The sequence below is a fragment of the Oppia nitens genome, unplaced genomic scaffold (genome assembly GCF_028296485.1).
Source record: "Oppia nitens isolate AA-2021 unplaced genomic scaffold, nextdenovo-longstitch-racon4-pilon3 scaffold17_pilon_pilon_pilon, whole genome shotgun sequence".
Lineage (NCBI taxonomy): Eukaryota > Metazoa > Arthropoda > Arachnida > Sarcoptiformes > Oppiidae > Oppia > Oppia nitens.
This window is the reverse complement of record NW_026533196.1, coordinates 1983547-1999739: the sequence shown is the minus strand read 5'-3', so window position 1 is coordinate 1999739 and position 16193 is coordinate 1983547. Positions and strand designations below refer to the sequence as shown.

At 26.8% G+C, this 16193-nt stretch overlaps 1 protein-coding gene across 2 annotated transcripts in view; it reads right to left on the bottom strand.

Moving 5' to 3' along the window:
• LOC128965570 (homeobox protein cut-like) overlaps positions 1-16193 on the bottom strand; it is a 162417-nt gene that overhangs the window by 111908 nt on the left and 34316 nt on the right. For both annotated transcript variants that reach the window (XM_054312274.1, XM_054312275.1), the window contains exon 2: positions 4926-5036. In XM_054312274.1, the coding sequence (XP_054168249.1) occupies positions 4926-5036 (111 nt within the window). The remainder of the gene's footprint in view (positions 1-4925; positions 5037-16193) is intronic.

The following is a 16193-nucleotide window of genomic DNA, read 5'->3' as shown; positions in this document are numbered from 1 at the left end:
TATATATTCATAGTTAATGGAAAATATTGTTAAAAATAATAATTTAATGGCAAATGTATTGAACACTACATAAGATTTATTGAAACACAATTAGTTCCCATTGATTCTCATATTAGATTCAATGGAGAAATTAATTCAATGTTTTGCGTGACATCTCTTTGATAGTCTCTCTCTCTCTCTCTCCCTATCTCTCATACTCACTCACTCACTCACTCACTTACTTACTTACTTACTCACTCACTCACTCACTCACTCACTCACTCACTCACTCACTCACTCACTCACTCACTCACTCACTCACTCACTCACTCACTCACTCACTCACTCACTCACTCACTCACTAACTCACTCACTGATATCCGTAAGATTGTATGAGTCGTGCAATGCATGTTTGCCTCTATTTCTCTCAAATATCGTGTATATTATTTGTATGGATAGGCAATAGGCGTGTGTATGAGTGTATGAGCACTGTTTAAGGCAATAATCGGTGCGCTGTTTATATGCCGGCACTCAAACATCAATGCATTTCATGGATTGGTATTCAATATTTGTTGGTATGTGTCATACAATCATACAATAATATGATGCATACGCTATGTAGACCTTAACTAATACCAAATGTATTACAACAACAGTTATATGCTATTCAACTATACTTTTATTAAAATTTATTCAAAACACATACTCTAAATCATTGCATAACTTTTTTTGAAAATATTTTTTTTTTGTTATACAATCGCTGTATTGATTATTATAAAAGTTCCAAATATATGGATACAAATGAATAGATACTATATTAAATTTATATGTATCTATCTATCGATAAAAATGGTATTTAAATTTTATCACAGATTCATAACTTAAGTGAAGAATTGGAAACATAAATAAAAAAAGAAAAAAGTGAGAAATAGTAGAGAGAGAGAGAGAGAGAGAGAGAGAGAGAGAGAGAGAGAGATCAAAGTTGTATTAAAAGCAAATTATTAAAATTCAAAATACTAATCTCATCAATACTACAATATATAGTCATTTATATAAAAATAAATCAAAAGATAAATTTATATCCAATATATGCAAAGAAATACATGAATATTCATTATTTTCTATCAAAAAACTTATCATACAAATGATCGGAAATCCTTTTTAGATTTTAGTCAACATAAAAATATCTTTAAAATTATTGTTGTTTGAAAATAGTATAATCTCTCTCTCTCTCTCTCTCTCTCTCTCTCTCTCTCTCTCTCTCTCTCTCTCTCTCTTTCTCTCTCTCTCTCTCTCTCTCTCTCTCTCTCTCTCTCTCTCTCTCTCTCTCTCTCTCTCTCGAAAAACATTCTTTGAATATTTTAAAATTATTTAAAATAATTAAAACTTACACTTAATAATAATAAATAAAATGAAAGTAAAAGATGAAATATATTTTTTAATCAATAACAACGATCTTTAAAAATAAACCAAATTTAAATAAATGAAAAAAAGAAATATAATTTATAAAACAGTAAAGAGATATTATGCTATATTCAATATATAAGTTGATTTCAATCAAATTATATACACAAAAAAGTGTGTAATAAAAATGTACACAAAATATATTCATTCCTCGCATTGATATCAATGGCTATAACTCTTATTTTATGTTATTTTTCATAAAAAAGGACACAAAGACATAAAGAGATTGAAGGAGAGAGAGAGAGAGAGAGAGAGAGAGAGAGAGAGAGAGAGAGAGAGAGAGATTAAATATATGCTATTAAAAGGCAAACAAAATATTTAAAATTCCAATGCATTGGCTTTTAATGTGAAGACTGGGACCCAATTGGATGATCACATACACCACACCATAGGTTTAGGTGTAATCATATTAACAATAACAAGCAATAAATAATAAAATTGTGTTGGTTTTAATGCTTTTAACAAATAGTTTAATGTTATTGTAAATATTAAAGGCAATCAAATAATACAATAGTTGCGTTGTTATTGTATGACTATTAAATAAGTGAGCCGTTATATCAGTCACTGGTCTAACTACTGTATATGAAAAAGATAGTTAAATACATAAATATATACTAAATTTTTCAATAATAATTTGTAGGTTTTTCCATAACAATGTTCAACACCGGAATCTAATGAGCACTCAGTGTGTATACATAACTTATTAGGCAAATGAAACCGTTTCTTAAAATATTCAATATATGTATATATCATATAAATTTTGATATAAATAAAAATTTTGTATTATATTTTTATGATTCATCTCATAATTTTATCAAAAAAGATATGCATAAAAATTCAATGCATTCCAAACATTAGCAATATATTCTAGTATTTATACTGTATTTGTATATACAGTATACGATATACAGTATATATATATATATATATATATATATATAGCACTGTATACGTAAATAAAATCATATGAATGATAAAATTTGATTACTTTGAGGAACAAGTGCTTTACACAATCATATAATATTTTTTCGTAGTTTCTTAAAGTCGATGAATACCATTAGTTAAACCATATAATGAATCCATAAATAAATATACAACTGAAGAAAAGTTTTTTTTTTCAAAAGTCGAGTTTGAAAAACGCATTCAATGGCTTTGTATGACTATTAATATAGGAATATATTATTTATAATAATTTTTGCCATTAAATTAAAGTTTAAGTAATTTAACAAAATAGTTGACAAATAATAAACTGTTATTCATAGTTGTGTTTGTCATTCATAGCAATGTCTTTAAAAGTAACATAAAGTCATTTACACGGCATATGTTTGTCAACCATTAGGACATCAATTTTAAAAACATTTTAATTTTTTTATTTCTGTTGAGTCTTTAAAAATATTAATAATCATAATTTTTATATCATATTAATTAATGTTATCATAATTTTTGAAACAAATAAATGTTATAACCCATAGAGTCAAAGACCTATTCATACTTATATATAATAAAATCATTTCATATGGATATACAGTATATACTACAACTCAGCATCAGTAGTATTAAATTGAAATAACTGTAAGCTAACAGTGCAGTGATGGCAATGGTGTATATAAATCGGTGATCTCTACACTGTGTTCAATGATTGCACAGTCAGTTCAGCACACAATCACAAACAATATTATTAGTATTATTATTATAAAAGTATTTTTTATTTGACAAAAATTTAATTCTCATTTTGCCAATGGATGGCACAATATATTAAAAAACTAAAGTCTTAATAGATTACATAAATAGTGAACAATATTGTGCTTAAAATAATATTATATAATATGTCTGTGTGTGTACTCTATATATATATATATATATAATACCTAATATATATAGTACTGTATACAGTATACAACTAATAAATATGCATTGAAAGGCAAGTCTAACACAAAAAGTTCATTTAATTATGTAATTTTTATCACTTGGATTGCTCTCTAATATAAAAATATTATACAGACATTTACAATATATTGTATTAAAAATGTATATACTATATAAAAATAAAAAAACTAAAAAATTATTATTGTGTGGCAAATGATATGTTTGTGAAACAATAGGAGTTTAGCTTTTTAACTCTCTTTTATTTTAACGATATATTTCAGGATGAAAGAAGATATATGACTGATTAGAGAGACAGACAGACAAACAGAGAGAAAGAGAGAGATATGAGTGGTTAGTGATGAGCAATAGAGGGATAAAAATTATTTGTCCTTTAATTACATGATTTTTTCGAGGAAGTAATTAAATATGTTTTGGTTTTCTCAGTCGACTAGAAACTCTCTCTCTCTCTCTCTCTCTCTCTCTCTCTCACTCACACACACACACACTCACTCATGGCTTCAGTGAGGAAAGGGATGCTCTGACACAGGCATCTAATAAAAAGGCAGTCATTTGACTAAATTATGTTCAGATGTTTGCCCAAAAACAATACATAAAACAGATTGAGCTTTGCTTTTGTGTCATTCAAATGTTTTACATTATTAAAAAAAATCTTCACTAAATTAATGTAAAATTTTTGGTACACTTCATGTTAAAAATTGTTTTATTATTATTACTATATTATAGCACAACAACAATGATTGTGTCCTTTGATTATTGTTATTATATTATAATTTATATTTTGAGATAAAAGTTTAGATGACTTATGTAACAACTAATACTACTCATCTGTAAAGAACTTTTGCATTAAAAACCAAAAAATTATGGCACAAAATGATGACAGAGTTTTGGTTTGTATGTATCACTACTATTACTATAAATGTATTGTTTTATATCATTAGAAAATACTAGTTATACAACTAAATTATTTTTCTGAAATAAATATTATGGATATCTACCACTACTACTACTAATAATAATAATACAATGTATAGTATATAAAAATGTTATATCATATTAAATAATAGGACAGTCAGACAGCTAATCGAGAACATAATAATTATGTTTAATATCACTCATAACTGTTTCCTCTAAAAATGAAACACAACAACAACAACAACAACAACAACTGCAGTCAAACAAAAATTATATTTTTTCTGTCTTTAAAAATATAATTTTAGATTAGAAAACATTAAACTCTAATCAAATTGTATTTTGCATTTTGATATTTATTATTATTATTATATATAAACCAAATTAATGAATGAATAGATAAAGAGAAAGAGACTAAAATCGGTCACAAAAATGTTGTGATGAGAAACGGTGTGCTAATTATGATATAAGGGCTATAATATTCATAATCATTATAATTATCTTTTTATATAAATTATATAACCGGTGTATACATAAAAGTATTAATATTGTAAATGTAGTTTATGTATGTATGTATGTGTGTGAATGCCATTAATAAAATCAGTGAATGACTATCCGATACAGTGATGGATAAAATGATAATTATATGAATCATATAATGTGATACATGAGCTCCGATTGCTTACCTCAGGCGATGTTTTGGTGAACTGTTTGCTTAACTCAACCAATTGACGTCGGGAGCGATCGCTGTCATCCTGTCGGCTAAGTATTTGTGTGGCTCTCTGGTCCAGTTCCCTCTATACAGACATTCAAAACAATTATCATACATTAATTACTCTTATAAATACATTTTTTCATATGTAATAAATTTTAAATATTATAGTATATAATGCATATCTACATATTTGTTAAATATAATTAAACTTATTGTTAGCCAAAAATAATATTTAATTAGATAATAAGATAATATAGTAGCGCTTTGGGGACAGTCATGTAATGAGAGATTAAACCTAATTGTCTTAAACAGTGTTAAACAATTTGTTTCTCTTTCTTGATCTCATTTTAGCCGTAAATAATATGTTATGAAAATTAATTTAACAAAACATAAATAAATGCTTCTTTTATTTTATACACCTCTCACTAAAACAATTTTTGGACCCAAAAAACAAATGCCTTTTAAATTTTGCATATATTTATGGTTTCTCTCAATAAAAAACAATTTTTTTAAACTGTAAGACTATAGTTAAGTTTGCATTAAATATGAAATTCTTTACATTAAACACAAGTTTTTAAAGAATTAAATTTTTGTTTTTATATACTATTTAGAGTTTACTACCGTATTTGTTAACAACTGTTTAGTATTTTTGAAGGACAGCCGACAAAAGGACACCTTCACTGTGCCGGTAGTGCTAACAAAACACATATAATGTAATGTAAACTTGAAATTTGTTTATTATATGTGAAAAAATAATAAGTAATAATAATACTAATTTCATGAATAAACTATTTGTGTGCTAAAAATAAGTATAATTTTTTTACCAAAGAGAAAGTCTACTTATGTTGTAATGTGTGTATACTTTATGTGAGGTTTGAGATATAAAGAGAGTGGGTTTGCGGTCTATTTTGAAACTTATAATAGAGATGCACTTTGTTTTAGTTTGAGCACGAGTTTAGATTGATTACATGCACGCGCTTTATGTGTGTGTATGAGAGAGAGAGAGAGAGAGAGAGAGAGAGAGAGAGAGAGAGAGAGATAAAAGGAGAGATCAATCAATAAATGTTTGGCAAAGACATAAATGAGTTGCCAAACAATAAGTATCACAGCATTTGTTATCAATTTACAAAGCGATATACCAGTATTTGAGGGACAGACCGCCCAAATCGGTAATCACTGGGTCATTGTACTACTGATTACCAGCAAATAAATAACAACAAAACCAAATTAATAGATTTGTTGTGTTATATCAATCAAAATGTGTCATTCAAATGACTACTCATTACAATCACTAAAACTTAAATAGCAATAAGTTATTAAACAAAATTGTTTATTAAACACAACAATTCTCATGGATTGCGGATATCAATTATTGTATATATTAATAGCCACCACAAAAAGCTACCGTTCCTCTATTTCTATTCCAATATACAGAAGCCGTACAAATCATTGGATTTTAGGGGATGGGTCACATAATTTATTAAGTTTTATAATAAAACAATTGCTACAAAATTACTCAACAATATGATATAATAATTCTAATAGAAATATAGTGAAACTATATTTGAATACAAATTTTCAAATGCATTGAATTGATATCTCGATTTTTTTTGTTACAATTTTCGCATATTTTGCTATAAAATAGACACACATTTATCTCATCGATGAATTCACATTTGAATATATGATATACATCTATACAATCATCTTTCGTTTACAAAATCATGTCACATATTAAAAGTGGCCCTAATTTTAATAATTGAATCTACACATTGAGGCTTTTATTTTATTAAATGAATTTTAATAAAACAAAATGATAGCTTACTTTAGTTTTTAAATATTATTATTATTAAAAGTAGATTTATTTTATATGTCTGCTAAATGTTATTATTGTTATTATTTTTGCTTAAAATATCTTTTATGTTTGTTATGTATATCTATATATCATATAATTTCTATAGAAATTAAATTATTAACATTTAAGTAATTAATTTAAGTAATTTAATATTATTATTACAGTATTATTAAATTCGTTGCTATAATTTTATAAAATACGTAAAATTAAAATTTATTACTATTATTTCAATTCTATGCAATAAAAAATAAACTCAATTATAGTCCTTTAATAACTAATTTTAGTTCATATGTTGAACATTAAATGACAGGATTTTTTGAGTTTTGATTAAAATGTAAGCAAAAAACATCAAACATAAAAACAATGTTAAATAATACTTTTGTTGTCTAATTTCAATAATAATTTAGTTAATCATTTCAATAGACAGTAAATATTATTTTTTATTATAAAAAGTATAAAAAATTTTGATAGTGTAGATACAACAAATAAACTTTATACTATTTGAGATTATTGTTTATTTGATGTTTTAACTAAATATCTTGTTTTTTTCTTTTATATGTGTCTAACATTTATATAATAGAAATTTTATGTTTTTATCAACATTACAGTACATTCAATTGTATGGCATGTTTAGAGTTTAAGTGGAAGATAGAGTAAAGTGAAAGAAAAAGAGAAAAAAAATAAGCAACAGTTGGTTAGTATGAGCTGAACAACAATCCCATGAGTCGGTTAAAAATCTATGTTTTACTACCAGTAAATGCATGTAATATATTGAAAAAGTGTTATACAGAAAAATAACAAAATAAAAAAAATGAAAGAGAAATTGTATATAAAAGTGATGTATTTTGCTTAGAGGCTCTCAAAATGTTTAAAGCAATATATAGTCAATAGAGAGAAAGATAGAGATAAAAAAATTGATCGAAAATTCGTAAAGTGATTCATGTTTTCAATACGTGAATACACAACAAATATCTCTCTCTCTCTCTCTCTCTCTCTCTCTCTCTCTCTCTCTCTCTCTCTCTCTCTCTCTCTTTCTCTCTCTCTCTCTCTAATATTGTGTTATTGTATTGTAGTAATAGTAAAAATAGCAATAGATATAAACTAGAAGTCATGCTAAAATAGTGTCAAAATGATGTCGTCAATGTTAGTGATGGCAAAAGTGCCAAATGATATGAAATTATCGTTTATATAGTCGTTTATATTTACAATCAAATCAATGACAACTATAAACAGTCGTTTTCAATACTGTATTAAATATACTCTTTATTCATACATTGAGTATATGTCTCATCTATTTTTTTTATATAAATATGTATAATACAATAGAGTATATACAGTATATTTATTGATCGATACGCCAAATGCCTCAACACTTATATATTAATAAAAAATACATTTTTTATCAATTTTATTTCGATAACATAGGAAATACATATAAAACATATATTTTATAAAATAAAATAAAATACATTTGCTTATTATATGTTTTGCATTTTAAACACTGCTATAGTTTTAGATAATTTTTTTAACTGATAAAAATAAAAATACTGTACATACGGAATGTGTGTTTGAAAATGTATTTTTAATATTTTTATGTATATTATTACACTATAAGTAAAAACAACGCCTTTAAATATAATACAATATCAATAAAAGTCAATATAAAAAGTAGTTTATATACTTTAAGTGAGTGTCTATAAATGTTTTTTGCAAAACATGTATCACAAATAAATTATAACAAGTTATATAAATATATTTTTATAATATAAATTTTTAAAACACTAATTAATGCAATTTCGATAAGGATTGAAATTTTAAACTAAATATATAAATAAATTTAATCGTAAAATAATTTATATATGTATTTGTAAGGCTTGTTGTCTATCTATTATTTTTAGTACTTTAAGAGAGAGAGAGAGAGAGAGAGAGAGAGAGAGAGAGAGAAAGAGAGCTAACAAAATAAATTAAATGTAATTTTTCTTATTTAAAAAATAAAAATTGATTACAAATCATAAGTATTTTTCAATTTCCAGTATTTCATGCGCTTATCTTAATTCAAACCTCTGTTTGACACCAAATATCACATTTACAATCATAAAGTCAAACGCATATTTCAGTTTTCCCCTCAAACCAATTGATTACTTAAAACATTATAATGTTTTTTCGGTAAAGAATATTTGTAGCAAAAATAAATATAATTAATACAAATCGTATAATATTTATTTATATATATTAAAAACTTTTTTTTTCTCAAAAATTGTGATCACATCTTTCAAAAATATCTGTAAATACTTTACTGAGACACAGAGATAGATATGTATATATACTATATATAATAAAAGTATAAAATATCATATAAAACAAAATAGTTTATAAAAAAAAGTTTTTATCAAACGATATAAATCAACAGTTATATTGAAAACGATTGCATAAAAACTAGAACTACGTGTTTATGTAATCTTCAATCTGATGACAGCGGGAGGTGTTGTGGCCCACCAAAGGTCGTGTCTCTCTGGGGGTCTCACAGGAGGCACAGCTATCGCATACACACACAACACATACACATATAGCACTTATTGAATATTAATAATAAAATATATTTGCTTTATTGTTAGTTCAATAAAATTACTTTAACTAAAAATAAGATGACAAATATTTTCAAACACAAAACATTTTACTGTTAATATTAAAAAATAAATTTATTGTTTGTTTGAAACAAAACTAAAATGTATTTAATTATAATCATAATTTCAATAGCAAAACACCAGTTGTTAAACAGCACATTCACTCATAGACATACATACTCTCTCTCTCTCTCTCTCTCTCTCTCTCTCTCTCTCTCTCTCTCTCCAAAAACATACACCATATCTCTCAATCACTCAGAAAAATAGCTGTAATGTAATGCAATTGGTATTAGAGATGAGCCAAATGTATGGCATCTCATCAAACCCGGTGCCCAAAAATAACTCGACGTTATGGCAAACAATTGAAGGGTAAAAGCTATTGACAGCTTCATAATATATATATTGTATATACACAACATATACTGTATGTATGGATATTAGATGTGTTTGAAATAACATATATATATATAAATATAAATATATATATATATATATATATATATATAATATAAATATATATATATATATATATAAATATAAATACATATATATATATATATATATATATATATATATATATATATATCCATAAAAACACTCAGAGAAATCCTTTTGATGTCAAAAATGTTTTATCTCATCAAATACTGTCTGTTATATTATTGAGAGATAGAGAAAATATTTTTTGTATTTTTAAATACATTTCAAATTTCATATAATGTGCATAATATGCGAAAAATAATTGAAATGCATTTCACGAGAAATAATTTTTTCATAGTTTTAAAATATCGTCAATTTTACGATAGATAACAACAATATTTTTATTAACAAATATAAAATATTGTTTATTAAATTTATTTTAAAATATAAATTTATATCGTATTAATACACATCAATAAAAATTGTTGAATAATAATAACAAAATATCATTAGTAAAGCCCCTAAAAATGTCAGTTAAATTGCGGAAAAATTGAAAACAAGATAAACATTACAAATGCCTCTGCGATGGTCTCAGAGCTCACATCTAAACAAAACTGATGGCACAGAAAATCAGGTAATCCTCAGAAAATACCGATATTATTGAATAGACAATCTCTATTAGGGAGAGAGAGAGAGAGAGAGAGAGAAGAGAGTCTAGTATCATAAGTATATTGGCTGCCAGTGCTGTCAGTATGAGTGCCGGGAGAGTAATGGTATTCTCAAGTCATATATCACAATATGTGGCCAAACAATCGATCATCACATATATGCTATCAAAATCTTATGTTGTAATGCATTCAATGGCTATATATTGTGTGTATACAGTATGTTGTTGTAGTAGTTGTCTATCGGAATCTATTATACAATGTTTTGATTACAATAAGTCAAATGTTTGGGTCGAGTAGTCTATGAGAGTTACATACAGTAGTGTACTGTAAATATATACTGAATATATGCATACATACAAGTAAATTGAATATACAATTGAGACAAATATGATTGAGAAATGGGATGACAGACACCACCTGCCGGAGCAATAGGGAGAACATGTTTGGTACCAACACATGCAATGCATCCATGAATTTCAAAAGTTATATACAGTAATATCTATTGAAATATACATAAATATGTTATGCTATTATATTTGTGTGAAAATTTGCCTTTAAAACAGTTGAACACTACAATACTGTAAGCACTGGTATCGCTGGTATCGCCTAATATCGGGCATCACTTATCGATTTTTACAGTGAATATATGCGTCAATACTAATCGCTATGCAAATACTTTGCTTAACACATACCGATTCTCATCTCTACATACAAATAGCACTCATTATTGCATTTTTAGGCTAAAGAATAATATTTGCAGAAACATAACATAAGATTTACAATATTGTTAAGAGAGTTATAGTTTTTATAATAAAGAGAGAGAGAGAGAGAGAGAGAGAGAGTATGTAAAATATATGATCATCTTTTAGAGTGTGAACGCAAACTATTATAGCATTCAATATTAAAGAACATTATTCACAATAATATTACAAATATATACAGCAATTCAGTGAAAAATATTTGTAATATACATAACTTAAACACAGAATATACCATTATTTATATATTATTGTTTTGCATATAAGTTGTGATCCTTATATTTTTTGTTTCAATTTTTGCATTTACTTTTAATATCCACACTTATTATTAGGTGACTCAACATTTAATGCATGACTCGATTTAAACAAAATAAAAGCCCAAACCCTACATAAGCTTACATAACGGCAATAACTCTTTCATTTTTCCACTGTTTCGTTGATCTCCAAATAATCTGTGTTTGGGTTACTATGAAATACAAAAAATAAATCTCTCTCTCTCTCTCTCTCTCTCTCTTCACTCATTGATGTAATGATTGGAATGGGAGGAGAACTGAGGGTGAGAAGGGTTATACAATTGGGAAGATTGGGAAGGGGTTATCGAAAGATAAATAGATATAAATATAGATAGAAAGTGATTGTTTGCTCTCTCGCTGAGTTAGGTATAGTGATGTGTGTGTGTGTTTTTGCCAATGAAGTGAAATAAAGGGAAAGGGATGCAAGTGAAGTGTGTCTATGTGTGTATTGTGTGCAGAATTAGTTGCCGTTACTCATCATCACCAGTAGTACTGTTCAATAAGCATACATATGCACTGACAAGACATGGATGTCATGTCACTGATCAGGGGTATGCATGCATTTGCCGTGCAATCAGTGGAAGCACTACTACTACTACTATTGAAAACTTAGCTAACTTTAGGCATTAACTCTATTGGCAAAAGGAGATTGCGATAGTCGTCTATATATTTATATATATGTTGCCGTGTTATACAATATTACACTTATTCAAGCAAATGGATCGATAATTTTGAGCAGTTGTAATGCAGTATTAGAATAAATTATTTTCAATATGTGTGGTGTGTCTATATGTATGTGTGTAACAGTATATATAAAGGCATAGATATAGATGTATATATCTATATGAACGGCAATAACAGGCAAAAGGGTAAAACAGTATTTGCCAATTGGATCGAACCGATTGTTATGAATCAGGGGGTGATATGGAGAGACATTACGACACCCCAAACACCAGCACACATACACTAACCTCTAATACACCGGTACTCTACCAATGAATAGACCGACAGCACCAGAATATTTAAAAATTAACTTTATATCAAATGTTCAATTTTTTAAATGTAACTTTACACACACACACACACACACACACACACACACACACATACATATATATATATATATATATATAAGATTTATATATTGTATATACAGTATAAACTAACAAATACAGTATAATAAAGCATATGAACTGTGAATAGAAAGAAAAGTAAACATTTTTTTGTAAGGCATTCAATAGGATATGTCTGACAACATATTCATTACTTGAAGAATATCGACACTAAATCTATTCATACATTCAATAAAATTTTATAAATATATTAAATATTGTATATATGTATATAAAAGCCTTTCAATGGTTGCCAACCAATGCTTAGTTTTACAACACATGGCATCGCATCCCTGTCTCTCCACTTTTATAACTAACGATTGGCACTCTATTATTAAGTTGAGCATACATTTCATATAAACGATTATAAATTATTTTTGAAGATTTATTTTTTAATTAATTAAAATTTAAAATATAGAGAGAATGAGAGCGAAAGGAAACAACGCTTTGAATTGAGAGACAAATTTGTGATTCAATTTATATTTACGAAATTATATCATAAGTTATATATAAAATTATGAAATGGGAGAGAAATGACCAATCATTGTAAATGATTAAAAGCCATTCATATATATGATAGATATAGCATACAAAACACTTTATAAGTACATTAATGTTGTTATGTAATAACATATCATATAAATGAAAGCACAGAATAAGTTACAAGAATTTTATATGTAATGTAAAGCTAATGTATGGTTACATACACATACACATACACATACACATACACATACACATACACATACACATACACATACACATACACATACACATACACATACACATACACATACACATACACATACACATACACATACACATACACATACACATACACATACACATACACATACACATACACATACACATACACATACACATACACATACACATACACATACACATACACATACACATACACATACACATACACATACACATACACATACACATACACATACACATACACATACACATACACATACACATACACATACACATACACATACACATACACATACACATACACATACACATACACATACACATACACATACACATACACATACACATACACATACACATACACATACACATACACATACACATACACATACACATACACATACACGTGCACTGGTGTATGGCATCGATGGCTAAGCCATATCTCAAGCATGTAAACCATACATCAATGTCAAAGGTGTTGCGCACCTCTCCTATTGTTATTGTCGTCTATGATATCTCGGTATATTCATAGCTTAAAACACATTAACTATTATATTGAGACAACACAAACAACTGCATCAAATTATGAATGAATACACCTTTAAATGTAGGTGTTGTCTAACATTGATGTGCATATACTATGCAATACAATGGTGCCCATGGCTTGCCATATGCTTTTAGGATAAATGTTTGCTGAGCTAACACTCCTTTATTAGAGTATAATTCCTTTAACCAAAAATTTTTTATATAAAATATCACAAATTTATGAATGCCTGCCATTTATTTATGCCTTTATATTAACCATATATGTGTGCATTAAATGAATTTTTAGTTAACACTAAATGCCATACAATTTATAATTCTTTATATAATATATAGAGAATAGAAAATCTATTGTAAAGAAAGTAATGCTTTTCGATAAACAGTTTTGCATCAATCGTATGCCTTTCCCCTTCCAATTGTATGCCTTTCCCCACATTCATCGACACTCCTTTTTGTTCAAACTGTGTGTGTGTGTGTGTGTGTGTGTGTGTGTGTGTGTGTGAGTGAGTGAGTGAGTGAGTGAGTGAGTGAGAGACTTCATAATTACAGCCTAACTCTTAACGACATAAATGTTAAGAATAAATGAGAATTTTATTCACTGGAAATGCAATTCATAAGACATTGAATGAGAGGACTCAATGCAACTTAAATAAAGTGATATATATATGGAGTCAATCGATTGATTTGACGCTTATTTTGAATACATGGATGACTTGAATTTATAAATTCATTTTTTAAAGGCATAAAATTGAATGTTGGTTTGTATAAAAAACATATAAGTATATCATACATTCAATATATATATAACAAAAATAAAAAATATTGTTTCACCAATAAATATGTGAAAAAAATTGTGTCAACTATTTGTCAATATTTCCTTTTTTCGCACAAAAATTTCCTTTTCTTACGCTTTATTTCTCTCTATTTCTTTAGCTATAAAAAATCAATTGTAAACTTATATCACATTACTTATTGAATATACAGTATATTTGTATTCATAGATTCCTGAAATAGATGTACTTCAAAATCTCTCTCTCTCTCTCTCTCTCTCTCTCTCTCTCTCTCTCTCTCTCTCTCTCTCTCTCTCTCTCTATTTTACGCACACAATCATCATTTTATTCATACATATTTGTTATGTTGAGTCCATAAAAAATACAAATGTATACAATAGAGTCAGCCATCACTTGAAGAGTGAGTATGGTTTCAGTGAAACACTTTTTTTTGGGTTTACAAACATATTATGTAAATGTTTTCACAAGAAAAGGAAGTTGTGGTTCAAGTGCTGAGAGTGAGTGAGTGAGTGAGTGAGTAAGAGAGAGACAGAGAGAGAGAGAGAGAGAGAGAGAGAGAGAGAGAGAGAGAGAGAGAGAGAGAGAGAGAGAGAGAGAGAGAGAGAGAGAGAGGTTATATTAAAGTGTAATAGCGCTGCAAATGTAATAATGTCAGTATAAATATGTTTCTCAAAACTGTATCCATTTAAAAAACATTATATAGTATAAAATATTATACAGAATATAAAGAAAGTAGACATATAAAGAATATATTGCAAATATTTGATTATAATACATACAATAATTTTTTCTAATATATTTCGCATAAAACTAATTAACAAAATTTATTTTTTTAAAACTAATCTATTCATAAACTAAATATATTTCTAACAAACTGTATATAAAATTGCTCAAACATTTTTTGATACATCAAAAAAAGTGTCAAACTTCATAAATGGTTTGTTACATAATAAATAAAATAATCATAAAATGAAGTAAAATTGATATATATTTGTACAATATATATATAAATATATATTTATGTATATATAAAATACAATAGAATTAAAAACAAGTATTAAATTTACAAATTTTTTTTCTATAAACATGTGATCTCTGGATGAGAGACAACTATTTAAGTTGTGATACATTTTAATGTATAGCCAATTCCCTGCACTAATTTGTTTGTAAAACAGCACAACTATATACTGTAACAGTAAATATACAACAATCCATCATAAATGTGGCAAAAATAAGTGTTTATAAGGAGCTGATAGAGTAGACAAAGATGATAATGAAATGTATGAAAGACAGGTATATTATTGGGTATATGTTATATACAATATATACTGTATATACAGTATCATATGTACGTTAAATATACTGTTTAGAAATATTATAATTTATATAAATACTGTATATTGAATCATCTTAAAAATTAACATGTCATGTTATGCATTTTTTACATCA